The 18,015-nt window shown below is 42.7% G+C and overlaps 1 protein-coding gene across 1 annotated transcript in view; it reads right to left on the minus strand.

Moving 5' to 3' along the window:
- Window positions 1-4,014: 4,014 nt before the first annotated feature.
- The window catches only part of LOC146027090 (uncharacterized), a 47,464-nt gene continuing 33,463 nt past the window's right edge, over window positions 4,015-18,015 (minus strand). Inside the window, exons 8-9 of the mRNA XM_083158087.1 lie at window positions 16,788-16,833; window positions 4,015-4,145 (exon numbers count right to left, since the gene is read on the minus strand). Coding sequence (XP_083014213.1) covers window positions 16,798-16,833 — 36 coding nt within the window. The 3' untranslated portion in view covers window positions 4,015-4,145; window positions 16,788-16,797. The remainder of the gene's footprint in view (window positions 4,146-16,787; window positions 16,834-18,015) is intronic.

Genomic DNA, 18,015 nt, shown 5'->3' on the forward strand with positions numbered 1-18,015 from the left:
GCGCTGTTTGCCACAAAGACCAATTGGACCATGTATTTGTGATTATCACTTATTTAATATATATAAAAATGCATATTACAATTCATTACATTAATATTAAAAAGACACACAAGACAAACACCATATAACACATATACCAGTAAGGAGATAAATAACTGGCCACTTACACCTGGAGCCGGTCCCCACTAAAAGGACCCTATACAGACTGCTCTGATAAAGGGAAAGTGGATAACAAATCCATCTTCTGATACTCCACAAAAAGGAGCTCTGCAGAAAGATCTAAAGGGACTGGTTACTATTGCCTAAATGCCTCTGATATAGAAATGAACACTATCTCATTAAGCCTTAATAGAATCACCTTCGCTCTGCATATTATATGCATGTTTTATGTGTTATATGTTGTGTGTCTTTTTAATATTGTAATGAATTGTATTATGTTTTTTTTATATATATATATATATATATCTATCAGTGGTTCCCAAACTTTTCCAGTTCAATTCACCCTTTAGGTCTCCAAAATTTTTCAAGGTGCCCTTAAGCCAAAATAATAACCAAACTCTCCCTTTTTTAAAGTAGTTCTGTCAAAATAATAAGATTAGTATTTATATCAGAAAAATGCTTATTATGGGATAACTTCTTTGCAAAAAGGATGGTTGGGAGGAGTACATCAACTGCCACTCCAAACACTGCCAAACATCCCCGGCCGTGACTTACTGGCAGTGTTTGGAGTGGTAGTTAGTGTAAATCCTCTATTTGAATTTGGGTCATGTCATAAGACATTAAAAAGTCCTGTTTTTATGAAAAATGACTTTTCTGTACTTCGAGCAATTCATGGAGCAGGTTACCTTGGCTTCTCTAGTGGCACCCCAGCTTTGTGGCTGAATCGCATCAGTATACATTAGTATGGTGAGTGACTAATAAAGGAATCTAAAGCTCTGGTGTCTGCTTCTCCATGGGATTTAGATTTGCCATAACAGGATGGCAGAGTCTGAAATCTGTGTGGAAAGTGCTTCCCTGCTCTCTGTCCAGCACCCAGTGGTAGCTTTGCCTCCTGACATCCCTACAGTGTCCTGGGAACTCAGGCACCAGCGACACATGTGCAGAGGGACCCACCTGCTGAATCCAACACCGCAGAAGGGGGCCGCAGGAGAAGACAGCACCACTAGAGCACGAGATACCAAATGACATTGTCGGAAGGTGAGGTATACGTGAATTGCGACTTACCAAATCTATATATCGCATAAGTCCGATGCAATGTATAGTGATAACTATCAATTCATTTAACGCCTTATAGCCAGGCCTGACAAAAGCAGGGTCTAAAGGGACAACTGCCATGGGCCCCAGAGGCGAGCTGCACCCGTGGCAGCAGTGATGTAAGTGTGCCATCTGTGCCCCACTGCCTGCCTGTACTGTCTGCGTGCCCGCCATCCGGGGTACAATTAAAAATCGGGTCTGGGGGGGGCATTTAACATTGTACAGGCACCCTGATGCCCGATTCCTATGTGAAATCGGCTATAATCGTGTTGCATCGCATGCCATTATAATGGCATGCGATGCAACGCGAAATTAAAATTGTATACTCAGCCCGGGAAAGGCTCAAATCAGGTCCCATCGCATACCTTAATTAGTGGTATGCGATGCGATGGGCGCCCAGATAATACACAAGTATAATCATTGGGACAGCCAGCGCTGGCACTTACCTTCTTTTTTTTATACGAGTATTAAAGGTAAGGTGTTATAGTTTTATATTATCCCTTTTCCAAATTCACAGGTAACCTGTACACACCACAGCGCTCCAGAATGAACAAACGCTATAGAGTATACATGCTGAACAAATGATAAAGATGACAATATATCTTACCTGTGACATTTTGTTTGATAAAAACATTGTTATTGGTTGTCGAAATCATTCACACTGAAAAATATGCCCCTAGTTGACAATGGTATGGTAAAAACATTGACTGAATGTCCAGACAATGGGGGTGCGGCTTGGAGTTTGTGATCAACCTGTGGGAATGCATATTGTTAATCAAATAGAGGGAACACACTAAACAATATTGTTAGAAAATATAGCGTGTAAAACAAAGTTCAGCGGAACAATCTTTCAATCGTGCACATGTACTTTTATACCGCTCTCCTTTTAATTAATGAGACTGTAAATAAAGTCAGGTCAGTTACAGTTTGAACCAAGAAAGATAAATATTTTGGTATTCACGGGAACCATTCTAATCACGGTTCTTGAATAGGGGTGCGACAGTGTCAAAGATGCCAGTCGCTAGGTCGATTTACTAATGGTTGACAGTGACTTGGTCGACACGGGTTTTTGTGTGTCTATGTCGACATGAATACCGTATAAGTGTAGAACATCCCCTCGCAGCGCGCCATGCTTCAGGCATGGTGATTTGTTGCACTCGCCCCACTATAATATTCTCACTCTATGCCCACTTGGATAGTAAAGTATGAGCCAAGTTGTTGGGTGTCTATGTCGAACTAAGGTATGTTGACCATTCTTAGGTTTTGAAGTAGTCACTGTTGACCAATAGTGGTCAACCTAGTGACTGTTGACATAGATATTGTCAACCCAGGGAACGGACTCTGATAATAATATCATAATATGACATGCAAGCCTTAAGGTGTGTACACATGGTGCAATATGGCCGTTGACCAATTTTGGCTTAATATCTCTCAACAATATATTGCTCAATGTATCATTTTCATCAGCGATTTTGGCTGAAAATTTCAACAATTCTGTCTCATTCTGTATCTACCTCGTTTTGACTAGAAGTCGCTGGTGTGCAATGCACTGACCAGCAATTTTTAGCCACAATTGCAGGATCATGCTCCTACAACAAGGGCTGACTGTGGGACCATGTTTCTAGAGATTTATCTCCCACAACACAAAAACACACTGGCGCTATGATCACTCTGCGACCATTTAGTCAGCGATAATGGCTTAAAACACCCCGTGTGTACAGGGCTTTAACTTCATTAAGGTGTTTTGCATTCTTATTTATATGGCTGTTCACTAACATTTTCACACATGAGTTATTTATTATAGTTATTATTATTAACCTTTATTTATATGGCGCCACAGGGGCTCTGCAGCGCCCAATTACAGAGTACTTAAACGTATAAGCAAAACAATGACTTATAGTTGAATACAATAGAGTACAAGTACAGGGAAAATAACTATAGCGGCATCAGCAGAGGACACTGGAATTTATATCAGCGTGGCAGAAAACCGCAGAATTTGGTGCCATCAAAGTTCGGTTAATAAGAGAAGGAAAAGCACAAGAGAGAAGATGGCTCTGCTTGCAGTTATTTATATAGTGCACACATTCTGCAGCAAGTTACAGGAAATGTGTCATTATTCACAGCAGTCCCTGCTCTGGTGGAGCTTACCATCTGTGCTCCATACAACCTGTAGATAACGGTCATTTTTATTGTCAGAATCCAATTCACTTATTATTTCAGTGCTTTGAGTCAGTAGCTTATCCACTATATAACTGGTGCAGACAAATGTATCAGAGATTATATAAAACCTCATCACATTTATATTTATATATCTATATATATATATCTATCCTGTGGTCGAAGTGGGGCGGTATACGGGGGTATGCCATACCGCCACTTTAATCTGAAGATTAAAAAAAAAACTTTTTTTTTTCCCCCTCAGGGTGCTCTCTGATCACTCAGCAGCGCATATTGTGCTTTTGTAATACCCCTGTACAACGGGGCAGTCTGGCAGGGGACGTTGATGGACAGGGGGGTGTCCGAAGGTGGGCACTATATTCACTCTTTACTTTTCCATACCCCTACTTCAAAATTTCCATACCCCCACTTCAAAATTTCCACTTCGACCACTGTATCTATCTATATATATATATATATCTATAGATATATATCTATAGATATATATATATAGCTATAAATAAATTGCCCTTTTTAGCATAAAATTTAACTAATAACAGAACAAATTTTATTAATGTTCAATGAATTTATTGGAAATCATGCAGAAAATCGATCACAACTTTGCAGAAATATGGGTGATTTAATGAGAATTTCATATAATTATTAACACGAAGTAGCAGATTCAAAATCATCGGTCTTCTTCCTTCGAAGCAGATGGATGAAATCCTGTGCATCTGTTAAATAATTTTTAACAACATAAACACACATGAGTACATAGTACACCAACCTAGAATAAATGCATTAAGAAGTAACAAGCTCACAGTACAATATTAGTTGAAAATCAAATAGATATTTAATTGAAGCAGCTTAACGTTCAAAACAAATTTCTAATATTAAATTTGCTATCTGTGGATGATAGCGCAGTGAGAGGTAAATGTACTTAAGTTTATTCAAATGAAAAGAGAATTTTAGAAGCTTTTTTAAGCAGCTTTAGTAAATGTAAATATAATATTACAGTAGTTTTGCCATCACTGTGTTTTGGCCACTTAGGCTTCTCAACATTAATTAGTTTTAGACAAATTTGGATTCCTTGCACAAAATTTCACAGAGATGTATATATAATGTAAGTAACAAAATGGCGGTTAACGAATGTACTTGGAAAACCACAAGAACCAGCAGGTGGCTCATTAAAAGGCCTGCTGGTATCTGTTGTTCCGGTACTTGTGTATCATCACGGCGCCCACTACGGCATTTGCGTAGTGGGCTATTCAGGGTAGTGAAATCGCATCGCATGCCATTATTGTATGGCATGCGATGCAATTCGACTATTGTATGTAATGTATTGACTTTGAATACTCAGTGAATACATTAAAAAGATAGGATGCGATAAAAAAATCACATCCCATCGCATGCCATTAGTGTATGGCATGCGATGCGATGGGGTGCGATAAAAAATTGCATACCATCGCATGCCATTATTGTATGGCATGCAATGCGATTTTTTTATCGCACCTTATATTTTTAATGGTCTCAAAAATACTATCATGGAATTTCATGTGCTATACCATATAATGTCATTTAGTTTGGCCCCCCACTATCCACGTCATCCCGAAGCGTGGCGAGGGGCGGCGGGACACGTCCGCCCGACCTTTTCATACCCCCACTATCCACGTCGGCGTGGAGTTGATTTTATATAGTGCGGTGAGCGCATCGAGCCACCCTGCCCGAAGCGCGGCGAGCCCCGTGAGGGGACACGTAATACATGTAACATAATACATGTCCCCTCGCAGTACTTGCTGCGCTCGCCACACTTTGGGCTCGGTGGCTCGCTACGCTCACCACACTATATAAAATCGACTCCACGCCGACGTGGATAGTGGGTTTATAAAAAGGTTGGATGGACGGGTCCCGCCACCCCTCGCGGGGCTCGCTGCTCTTGCCACGCTTCGGGATGACGTCGATACTGGGGTTGGTGCTTAAATTAATGACATTATATGTAATTTAATGGTATAATAAATGCCATTATAATGGGTAAAATCGCATCGCATGCCATACAATAATGGCATGTGATGCGATTTCACTAGGTTTGCGTACGTAGTGAAATCGGGCGCCGTGCTAGTACACAAGTACCGTAGTTCCACCTGTAAAACCAATATTACAATAACCACAGTACACACAATTTGAAAGTAACATTTTATTAAACATGTATGCTTAAATACATATCCTCACATACCTACATCCCACGTAGCCCTTCGGTCCCCTTGGCCAGTAGAATTCATAAAAGTACCGTAAAATTTTTTAATAATAATACCTACAGTGTTGCAGTGTACATTCCATCTTCTTCATTTCATGTAGGCATCCCAGGTTTAAAAAAAATAACAGCAATGAACCAGTCCGACTGTGTAGCATCATGTGTTCCCACATGTTGCTCCACAGCAAAAAAGACAGGGACCTCGGTGACTTATATTAATGGAAAACCCCTGAGCCAATCACCTTAGAGCAGCAGAGGAGCTCCTCCGGTGATTGGCTCTTTGCTTACCATAGAACTTATTCATATGAAAATAACATTGAGAACTGGTATTTGTGGTTAACCGGCTCAAAGAGCCTGGGACTGGTTATGCTTAGGAGTGGGGACTCCACATCGGTTTTTATTTTGAACCCTTTATTTACATTTTACACCAAGAAACACTGCACGGATCTAACTGATCTGTGCATTCTTCAATAAACACGGCAGCCAAAAGCAATATTTGAAAAGTGCATTTTGAGATGGAAAGGTAGAGAGTGAAGGTATATTTGAGTATCATAAACATAAAGATGATAATCTAAGACAAAAGAGTTAACAAGCTTACTTTTAAGAGGATATATAGATTGAAAACTGGAGATGTCCAAGAATAGAATGTGGAAGTCTAGGTACACACACGCCATTTTGTGATAGTATGGCCACCATTTTGGTTCGCAGAGTTGCGCAAATAAAGTTTCCATACCCGAGTATGTGTGACAATGTGGACCAGAAGAGTAGACATACTATCACACATAAATTCATAATAACACACTTACACGAAATGAAATATAGTTAAAAGGTTTAGAACGCCACACATAGCTTAGTTAGCCCTGCACACACCTGTCTATATCGTGTTTAGTACCGTTCCGCTCAGTTCATTATGCGAAGTATTCCGGTCATTGCGAATATGTCGCAATGTACATTGCCCGATAGTTATGGACATAATCCATATTCCAGAGACAGTTTCTGTTGTAAGTAGTTAACAAAGGAAACTAGCTCAAACCGGTTCTTATCCTTGCTGACGCCGAAACCACCAAACAAAGGACTCTTAAAGTTCACTCCCCTGCACCTGGTCAGACCAGGTACAGCGTCTAACCTCCAATCACAGTGGACCGAACATATGATCTCTGACTAATGAGAATGGCCTTTGACCTCCCCCTTCTGACCCTATAAGATAGGCGACCCGGAGCAGGCTCGGTCTCTTTCGGCACATCTACTTTCCCTGGACCTTCCTACCGGACTATAGTTCATTCCTGAACGATAGTGAGCTCTGACCGGACTGCGCTTCGCTTACTAGATGACCACGGTAAACGGTTGCATTTTCACGGTATTTATTCTTATAAGTATTGTTGGCTGATTGTGTCTTGTAACTGTATTCTTTCCCCTTAGTAGAGTCTGTTTAGTATTCATTGTTAGTATATTGTATTACCTGTTATACCAGTTTATTCTTATTTCTGTAACCCCCTTTTTGTCCATTAGGGACTCAAATACAACCTTTTTACGGAGCTCTTATCTCCATATTTCTATACAGTGGTCGTTGTCTGTTTATTCGCATAATAGCGATAAGGTATATTGCGGACACAGTCCGATAAGGTATATTCGCAGATTAGAGACAAAGTACTGCGAAGGAATCTCTGATTAAGGTATTGGTTCTTGGTATACATAATACAATAAAAGGTACGCTACGCTGCGCTACGCTTTGTTCACACGTAGCTAGGTATAAAGGGTACGTTGGTTGTGGACTTATTACGTAATCAACGCTTTTCACTTATTGTCACTCTGGTTATATTTTAATCACCATTAACAATTGAGGGCTCGTCCGTCCGCTCCACAGTCCAGAACTCAGTACCAGGCGTGCGACTCGACCTATACCAGCAAAAGGGTGGAAGTATTTATTTGTTTCCATTGCTAGATAAGGCCGAGTCCGCGGCGGTGCGGGGTTCGGGAAGTGCTAGCGCTGAACCCGGAGTACAATAAGTGAAAGCCACGTGTTTTAAAACATATATTAAGTGTTTAATAAACTGTACTTCTGCCTGCCACAAGTAGTTTAACGGGGTATAGTGTCTTGAGTTGCTTGTTCATTACAGTATATGTACCACGTGCGATAAGGTTCGCACACGTGGAATCTGTGTTTATTATAGTACATAGAGGATCCCCTCTGTGCAAAACTATAATTGTTTATTGCTAGTTACCACAAAAAAAAAACAGGGACTCCGCCACGTGGCGACAAGTCCTGGGCCTTTTGCAGTAACATAAAGCGTCTATTGTGTATTACGCAAGGTGCGCGCGCACGTGCCCACATCGGGAAAGTTTCGCATCTTTGTACGTGGTTTACGGATTAAGTACGGGATTTATTTCGCATCTTGATACGTAACTCTCGGACAGAGTTAAGGGATTTATTCCACATTTAGGCGCAATTACTGCGTATAGCGAAACCCGAGCGCAACCTTGCAAATACACTATAGAACACGTGGGTGGCCGATTCATCGGCGGCCTGTGAACAACGCACGTACACACGTGGATGTTCATTGGTACTGCACACGCAGCACACATAGGAATTAAGAGGTGAACAGTATTAAACCACTAGCTTCATTTAAACAGTATAGTAATATACTGCGAATGAAGCGGTGATTAATAAAAGAAAATAAGTTTCTTTTTCTTTTTGTTCATTTTCTCATAAGCAAGCAACTCAAGCATTATTTTAATAGATTCCTATAGTTTATTATAAGGGATTTATACCTGCATAAGAATCTAGTGAAAAGCTACCGGCCTGGGAAAATTTTCTGTACAGAAATATTTAAAAAAAATAAGCATAAGACCAAGGTGTAACTAGCGCCCAGTGTGAAAAATAACTGAGGCGAACGGGTGTGTGACGACACGACTCAAGCGCAGTGTAGTCCAGTGTAGGACAGTCCAGGTAGGACAGGGTTAGGGTTCACGTGACGACGTGCCCATAGGAACTGCCCCTTCAGTGGAATTGATTCCGCTAGGAGGGTACAAGAAGATATATCGGAACGCACTTGTTTCCGATTAGCTACTTTAGAAATCCGATTTTTGGGGGTATAGGAAAACAAGTTTGTTATACCCTGGAAAAATTGTGCCGCGCCAAGCAAGTTGGCTAGAAGTTCGCTGCTAGTTGAAAGACTTGGTGATTGAGTACGTTACCTCGCATTGTGGGCTCTTCGCTTGATTGCGTTGAAGTGTCGCTGTGTGGAGAAGTGAGTGGTTGGGGAGCTCTCAGATAAGAAATAACCCACCGATTATCTATTAGGCGTGAACGTTTATTCCTGTAATTATGGGTAATAACGGGTCACGCTGTGATAACGTGCATGTTAGGGAGGAAGCAAGCCAGCCAAAAGGATCGGCTGCTTTTATTATGTGCAGGAAGCACGGTGAACTCGCAGTTGTTTACCAAAATAAATGGAGAAAAATGACACAAGGCAGCAAGTTAGAATTTCCCAGTGTTGGTAGCTTCGATCCAGAAATCTTATCGGCAGTAAAAGATGAAATATGCCTACTCTCCAGTCGTAAGGAGAGAGTGAAGCATATAGATATTCTTAAATTGTGGCAGAAGGAAGGACAGGAACAATGGGGAATCAAAGGTCTGGCAGTACCGGACACAATCAGCCACAATAAAAATGCAACCGTTGCCGCAATAGAATCAACTCCCCCACCCCCATATGTGCCGAAGGGGTTAATGACTCATAAGAAAGACATGAGTAATAATGTATCTGTTACTAACTTGTACCCTGTCTTACCCCCTTATAAGGAAACCCGAGAGGAGAACGAGCAGCTGTTGGCACTGGCCGTCTCCCATGCCCTTAACATGCTTGAGGGAAAGGCGCAACCCACTGCTGGGGTCCCAGCACAGGAGGAGGAGACGGCTGATGTCAACAGCATAGTATTAGACACAGGTAAGTACACACAACACAGCACAGATATAGTTGTTCCTGGGATGTTCTCCAAAGGTGCAGGGGGGATACAGATCCACCCTCTGCACACAGTGGAACCTCCTTGTGGACGGGGAGGCGGGGATGAGGTAATGCCTGTAAAGGATAGTGACATGCACAATACATGGACGCGATTGGAACGTCATTCAATCATCAAAAATTTCCCTGATCCCAGCAAAGATCTGGCAAAGTGTCAGAAATTTGTAAGGGAGCGAGGAAATTCAGATGAGCCCACCAATAAGGATTGGCGATACATGTTGAGAGCTTGCCTCCCTTCACATATAGATGTCCAGAAGTTCATTCGAGACAGTGGTGTGGAGGGCGATAAGATCTTAACTGAACAGGGCAACCAGGAAAATATACGCCTAATAAATATACAATTGGGTGTATATTTCCCAGGGACAGTTGAAAATACCCTAGGGTTCACCATCACACAGGAAGATGGTGAGTCCACCAGCGGATATTTCAACCGTGCTTTACAGGCGTTGCCAAAACACTCTGGTATCCACAGCCCCAGGGACAACATACATCTTAAGGGAGGGATTGTCTCTGTGCTGATACAAGGTCCGAGGGAAAATCTGAGAACCAACATAGAAACCAGTCACCCCAACTGCAGACAGATGTCAGTACGCACTTTAAAGAAATCTGCTGTTGATCTGGACAAACAACTTATGACAGAAAGACAAAACCAAATGGTATGTTTCAAATGTGGAAACAAAGGACACATAGCCAGACATTGCAGGGTAAGTAACCATAGAAAACATAACACACAAGTAAGTAACTGGGAGACACGATGAGGGAAGACAAGTAGGTCTCAACACATAGCCATAGCCCCACCTAGTAGCCAACGCTGCCCTAAGCATGACACACATATGCAAACAGGGAGTAGGACACACATACACCCCACATCCAGGTAACATAAGACAATATCTGAGGGAGGAGCCTCAGATATGGGTAAGTGGAATAGTTTAAATATAAAGGTTTTTTTTTTTTTTTGTATCTAACCCGTTAACAACATTCCCTCCTGGTCTAGGTTGTGTCAAGCAATTAGTAGCAGCAATTGGGGTAACAGGAAAAATACAGCATTACCCACTGACGAAACCAGCAGATGTTACAAGCGGGCCTCTGCATACCAAACACTTTTTTTTGTTGGCTGCAGCGGCCCGACTAACCTCCTGGGTAGAGATTTACTATGTAAAATGGGATGTGTCATCTATTGCACCCCTGATGGGGTATTTCTGGACACTCCTAGAAATCTTACACAAGAAGTGCAAGATATGCTGGACAGTCCTCAGAGGCTAATGTTGTATTCCACTGTCATAGAGTCAAATCCATCTAAGGTAGCTAAAAACTACAGCACAAATACCGAGTTCCCTTTGAACTAAAGATGGGAAGGACACAGGATCAATGGCAACCATAGCTTCAATAGAAACCCTGTTAAAAACCGAAAGTATAGCGCCCAAAGTACAGAATCACCATTCGAAATCTGAGGTTGAGCTGGAAAAATACCCAGTGAAATAACAAGGTTCCCAAAAGAGAACTTTTAGCTAAATACCCCTAGACACAGCCCGTAGTCACAACCACACTGGGAAACAGAAAGAAAGGGAGGGCTTATGAATCAGAACAGGAGTTGAAAAGGGTAAGAACCAAATAGTTGAGAGCCAATTCCCCCATAGTGCTAAATCCTGGCGTCATCAAAAAAAAAAAAAAAAAAATGTTTCTGTTGAAAATAAATGTACACATTACTGTCATTAATATTTTCTACCCTTTTTGAGTTTTTCTCTCTTTTCCTTTTTTTCCAATTTTTTTCTCCTTCCCCTACTCTTTTGTTCCAGAAACCCACAAATCATAGATAAATAATTCGAAGAATCTGTCGCACTCCCAGCAGAGAAATACCATTGTGAATATGCGGTACCCTGTAAAGCGAGTAGTCACAATATAGATATTTTTCAGTAAATCTTGAACAAAGTCCCAATAACTTTAAGCATTACTCCTAATGTTACCCAGGGCAACCACAGCCACCATCTTGTGAAAAACAGTCCAAGTAATGCACAAAGCATTCCCCTTCTACAAAGAATGAAAAGGGTTGTAAAACGCATTTACATATAAATAGGTGCAATCACAATACCCATGTCTTCACAGACAGATGTGGATAATAAAGAAGGAGAAACAGGCCTGACTACAGCCTTTTGCCATGGGTAAAACTGACACAAGAGACCATGTGATTTAGAATATTAGACCTGCTGAGGGGGCGACAGATATAGTGACGTAAGAAACCTGGTGATGCCAGCCTGACCAATGTCGTACTGCAGTGTGCAATTAAACCCTATTACTTAAACACTTCATACTTGTCTACACAGTGTAGTCGCCATAGCACTACTGGTAAACAAAACTGAGAATGTGGTGTTGGGGTGTGTTTTAACTGTTTATGCTCCTCATATAGTCTGGACACTCCTAAAATTCTGCCTAAACATGTGAAAAATATTCATCAGCCAAGTTCACTAAATGGGAACTTGCATTGATGTTACCATGTAAAATGGGTAATATTGTAAACCCAGCAACACTCTTACCAGGTGTGCCCGCCAAAGGCACAAAGGGTGGATTGGTGCTGAGGTTGCTGGAATGGTGGAATTTAGTGGGAGCCGAGACGAATATGATTGCATGACATGTTTGAGTCAGACCTTTTGCAGCATGCCCCCAAAGGGTGGTAACAACCCATTGGAAGAGGTAATTCATTTTTTTTCCGTTCTTTCCACAACACCGAGAGGGAAAATTGTACACTGGCTATACCGTAATAGATGGAAAAGGCATAGTAGAGGCTGAACCCATTGGACGTCTCACTCAGCAGCAGCAGTCTCATTAATAGTACTGCGAACTGAGAGAAAAACAGCCAATATTCATGCCGACTCCAAGTATGTTTGTTGGGGTAATACAAAAGATCTTAGGCCCTATGGCGCCTCAGATGTTTTGTTTCAGTAGCTGGCACTCCAGTGGCGCAAGCGTTGTAAGTTTAAAAGATTCTCGACAGTCACACAGCTGCCGGACAGAGTGGCCGTTATCAAGTGTAAAGCCCACATCTTCGATGAGGATTCAGTGTCACTTGATAATGAACATGCTGGCAAGGCAGCTGGGTGAGCCATGCGCTCTGCCGATAATGTTTGTGTTCCCCCTATAAATGTCAGTATATTCACATAGTAATACAAGATTTGTGTCCCCTGCAGGAGAGGCAGTCTGGAAGCCGAAGGGATGTGGACAGGAATAGAAAGATGGACAAGGTAAACCAGTGACTCTAAGAACATGCCAAACTGTCAGGACAGAGATAGCCCATGGCCTGATTTGTCTTGACAGGGAAGGTATGTGGAAAAATTAGTCCAAAATTACTGGCGTGCCCACAGATAGGTAAGACGACAGAATCATGCCTTACTTGTCTGGGGGAAACAAACTGCAACGGCTGTTCCCACAGAGCCATCTCCACATCCCTCCTCCAGCAGGATCCTCTGCAGGTAATACAAAATTGGCTTTGTACAGTCCACTCTAGAAGCATTTAAGTTATTTATTTATTTTTATATATATATATATATATATATATATATATATATATATGTTGACGTTTGTGTGTATAGATATGGCAGCCCAGAAGCACCCTTGAGTATGCAAATATATATAAAAGGTTTAAGTCATGTGTTAACCTTCAGGGACTGATGGTACACCCCATAATCTCTTTTTGTAGTAGTAAAATCACTCTCAGAACTCCACCTCACTGGTTCCCATCGAAACATTGCTTGGCGGGCAGCCACAGGTTATGGTAATCCCACAAGGAGATCCTAGACCACAAATGCAAGTGATGTATCCACACCTGGAAAACTGCAGCAAAAGGACTTTGTTGACACCTGTTGTGAACTGTCATAACCATGAACCAGGAGATGTTGTTGTTGTTTCCCCTGCTTTGCCATATACAGGTTGCTTGATAGACCTTTGGAAAGGACCACCCCAGATCTTGTTGACCAGCACTACCTCAATAACAAAGTCGCAGAGAGAGATTCGGGTACGTTCGTCCTACTGCCAAAAGAACTGAAAACCGGAAGGTCCCTACACTCGAGGGCGAAAGAAAGAAATCGCTAAGAGACACCATTTCGGGAGGACTGGAGAGCAGCTAAGGTCAAGCAACCTGTACAAGCTACAAAAAGGGACTGTGACACACCCCACTGGTAACAGGTTGAAAGGATCACTAACAAAATTTTTCCTTTCTCAGTTTTCTCTATTGTTGTGGGTCCTATTCTTGTCTCCCCCCCACTGTCCGTTCTTATCCTCAAAAGCAAGGATACCGCCGCCGCCCTGCTGCCAGGCATTGGACGGACGATACAGAGTTCTGAGAGTGTGTTACCCGTCCCAGCTTAGGTTAAGGTAGAATCTATAAACTTGACACCTTACCCAGGACCGGATGTTTTAATACCATCATACTTAAAAGCATACCAAAAAGAGAGACAACAAAGAGTTCAAGGGTCTGTTGTCACAAAACGATACCTACCAAAGGATGCCATATTTGTGAACGTGTATATGTTGTAACCACCCCTGTTTTTATTTTTATCCCTAAATTGTACATTATCCTTCGTGACCCTGAGTAGATTGTTCGATAAATGCGGCCCATCGTTTATCCATGATCCTGGATCGGCCGAGAGCAGATGGTTTACTCCCCTTATATGTTTATTTCATGTATCCCAATTTCTCTGTTTGGATTATGAATTTCTGTATTGTCGTGTGAAATGTTTTGTAATGTAACAGTTTTATATTTACTGTTAAAGGGTGGACTGTGGAAGTCTAGGTACACACACGCCATTTTGTGATAGTATGGCCACCATTTTGGTTCGCAGAGTTGCGCAAATAAAGTTTCCATACCCGAGTATGTGTGACAATGTGGACCAGAAGAGTAGACATACTATCACACATAAATTCATAATAACACACTTACACGAAATGAAATATAGTTAAAAGGTTTAGAACGCCACACATAGCTTAGTTAGCCCTGCACACACCTGTCTATATCGTGTTTAGTACCGTTCCGCTCAGTTCATTATGCGAAGTATTCCGGTCATTGCGAATATGTCGCAATGTACATTGCCCGATAGTTATGGACATAATCCATATTCCAGAGACAGTTTCTGTTGTAAGTAGTTAACAAAGGAAACTAGCTCAAACCGGTTCTTATCCTTGCTGACGCCGAAACCACCAAACAAAGGACTCTTAAAGTTCACTCCCCTGCACCTGGTCAGACCAGGTACAGCGTCTAACCTCCAATCACAGTGGACCGAACATATGATCTCTGACCAATGAGAATGGCCTTTGACCTCCCCCTTCTGACCCTATAAGATAGGCGACCCGGAGCAGGCTCGGTCTCTTTCGGCACATCTACTTTCCCTGGACCTTCCTACCGGACTATAGTTCATTCCTGAACGATAGTGAGCTCTGACCGGACTGCGCTTCGCTTACTAGATGACCACGGTAAACGGTTGCATTTTCACGGTATTTATTCTTATAAGTATTGTTGGCTGATTGTGTCTTGTAACTGTATTCTTTCCCCTTAGTAGAGTCTGTTTAGTATTCATTGTTAGTATATTGTATTACCTGTTATACCAGTTTATTCTTATTTCTGTAACCCCCTTTTTGTCCATTAGGGACTCAAATACAACCTTTTTACGGAGCTCTTATCTCCATATTTCTATACAGTGGTCGTTGTCTGTTTATTCGCATAATAGCGATAAGGTATATTGCGGACACAGTCCGATAAGGTATATTCGCAGATTAGAGACAAAGTACTGCGAAGGAATCTCTGATTAAGGTATTGGTTCTTGGTATACATAATACAATAAAAGGTACGCTACGCTGCGCTACGCTTTGTTCACACGTAGCTAGGTATAAAGGGTACGTTGGTTGTGGACTTATTACGTAATCAACGCTTTTCACTTATTGTCACTCTGGTTATATTTTAATCACCATTAACAAGAACATTCGGGGGCAACTACATTTAGTGGTAGTGGGGGGTAGGGTGTGTGTGTATGAAGGCAGAATCATTGGAGGAGACAGAGAAGTAACAGTCAGAGAGGTAGGACAGCCATGAGAGGGCAGTATCATGTAGACCAGTGATTCTCAACCTCAGTCCTCAAGGACCCCCAACAGTACACGTTTTCCAGGTCTCCACACACAATCAAAGGGAATAGCTCCACCTGTGATCTTTTAAAATGTGTCAGTAACTAATGAGTGCACCTGTTCACCTGCCAGGTGACCTGGAAAACGTGCACTGTTGGGGGCCCTTGAGGACCGAGGTTGAGAACCACTGATGTAGACCAAGGGAGTGAAGGATTTGTAGGAGGAGAGGGTGGACCATAGTGTCAAAAGCAGGGAGGTCATATAGAATCAGCAGAGTGCAGTAGCCCTTGGATTTAGCAGCAAAGAGGTCATTGCAGACTTCCAGAGGATGGAAGTGGGTCATAAAGGGAGTGGGAGGAAATAAAGGCAGTAAGGTGCTTGTAGACAATATGCTTGAGGAGTTTAGAGCCAAAAGGGAGGAGAGAGATGGGTCAGTAGTTGGAGACGGTAATTTTTTTTTTTCATTTAAAGAAAACGAGAGATATGGGGACCTTTCAGATGGAGTTTGGGTTAATTACCACAGTGACAAAAATACTAAAATGTCTTATTGTTAATAAAAATATTCTGAGATCTGGAGTCGCAGCCCTATTCTGTGTGTGCCCAAAAAGAGGGCATGGCATTGTGGGAATGTATTGTGGGGGAATGGCCAGCATTGTGTGAGCTGCTGTCCTTGCCTCCTTGCCCCTTTGTCCTTTGTCTCCTGTGAGTGGATGGTGTGCATATGCACCCAGCCTTTATTCACCACTGCTCTGCTAAGGGGACTCCCAACTCCCACCCCGGACACTGCCACAGTTACAAAAGAATCATGCGAAAATCAGGATCGTTGGGAGGAATGCCAAGTTATTCCCAGTGATAAATAGGACATACATGTGTTATCCACTCAGGATTTCATTTGTATTGAAACATGTACAGAAATAGAAATACAAATTTACATTTTAACAGGAGTTTATACATCCAAACCTTTCCTTTATATTAAACACCAATAACCATAACACACTCACCTGTTTAGACTTATGCTAATTTAGGTAGGATTGGAGAAGGGTTCATCTTAAATAGAATAAATAAAATAAGCAGATAAAGAAAAAACAGTTTGGATTATTGAACTATACAGAGTTATTCTAGGCCATAATGCTAAATGCACAGTGTAATCTATAACCCAGAGTTACTGTATACAGCTGCTTAGTACCCCTCCCCTGGTACTAAGCAGCACATCTCCCCCCCCCTCCCCTGGTACTAAGCAGCGCATCTCCCGCCCCCCCTCCCCTGGTACTTGGCAGCATGCAGGGATCCGGCAGCGGGGTTCATGCTGGGGAGGCAGCGGGGTCCGTTAGGTGAATGAGCAGTGTGCCCCAGGGTCCATTAGGCAAATGGGAAGTCAGCGGCGGGGTCCCTGCAGCGGATGGGAACTAGTAGCACTACTAATTCCCATCCGCCTAATGGACCCCGCTGCCTCCCCAGCATGGACCCCTCTGACAGATCCCTGCACGCTGCCAAGTACCAGGGGAGGGAGGGGGAACGCGCTGCTTAGTACCTGGGGAGCAGGGGATGCGCTGCTTAGTCCTAGGGGAGGGGGGGGGAGCGGGGGATGCACTGCTTAGTACCAGAGGAGGGGGGGGGGGAGCGGGGGTACCCACTGCCTAGTACGAGGGGAGGGGGAGGGCAAAGTACCAGGGAATGGGTGGTATATTACTGGTGAATTACCATTTGTACCTTTCACAACAGGTTCAATGTGAAAGGTACAAAAATGGTATCCAGCACACTGGTGGGTGCCGGATGACAGTCATTACACTGTCGTCGGAATCCCTACAGCTAAAAGGTGACAGACGGGCAGCGGCTATTCTCCCTCGTGGGGGTCCATGACTCCCATAGAGGGAGAATAGAATAGGTGGCGAGCCACTCTGCCCATAAGGGGCTTCGTTGCGCTCCCCCACCCCACTGTCTCAGTCCCCGCAGTCAGGATTCCAATGTTGGGCTAATGACTGTCAGAATCCTGACTGTTGGTGTGTTATACCACACCCCCCTGGCTGGACTCTGGATCACAATGCCGCTGACTATTGCAGTGATTGCCACCTGAGCTTTGCTCCTATGGAAGTACTGACAAAAGGGGAAGAGCCAGAGGAGCGTGATCAGCCCCCTATCATGAGTCCCCCCGCAAAGACTTAATCCAGCCATGATTGTCTATTACATATTTGGCCTAATTTAGCATGGATCACTAAAATGAGAAGAAGC

This window comes from Crinia signifera, chromosome 8 (assembly GCF_055691185.1).
Source record: "Crinia signifera chromosome 8, ASM5569118v1, whole genome shotgun sequence".
NCBI lineage: Eukaryota > Metazoa > Chordata > Amphibia > Anura > Myobatrachidae > Crinia > Crinia signifera.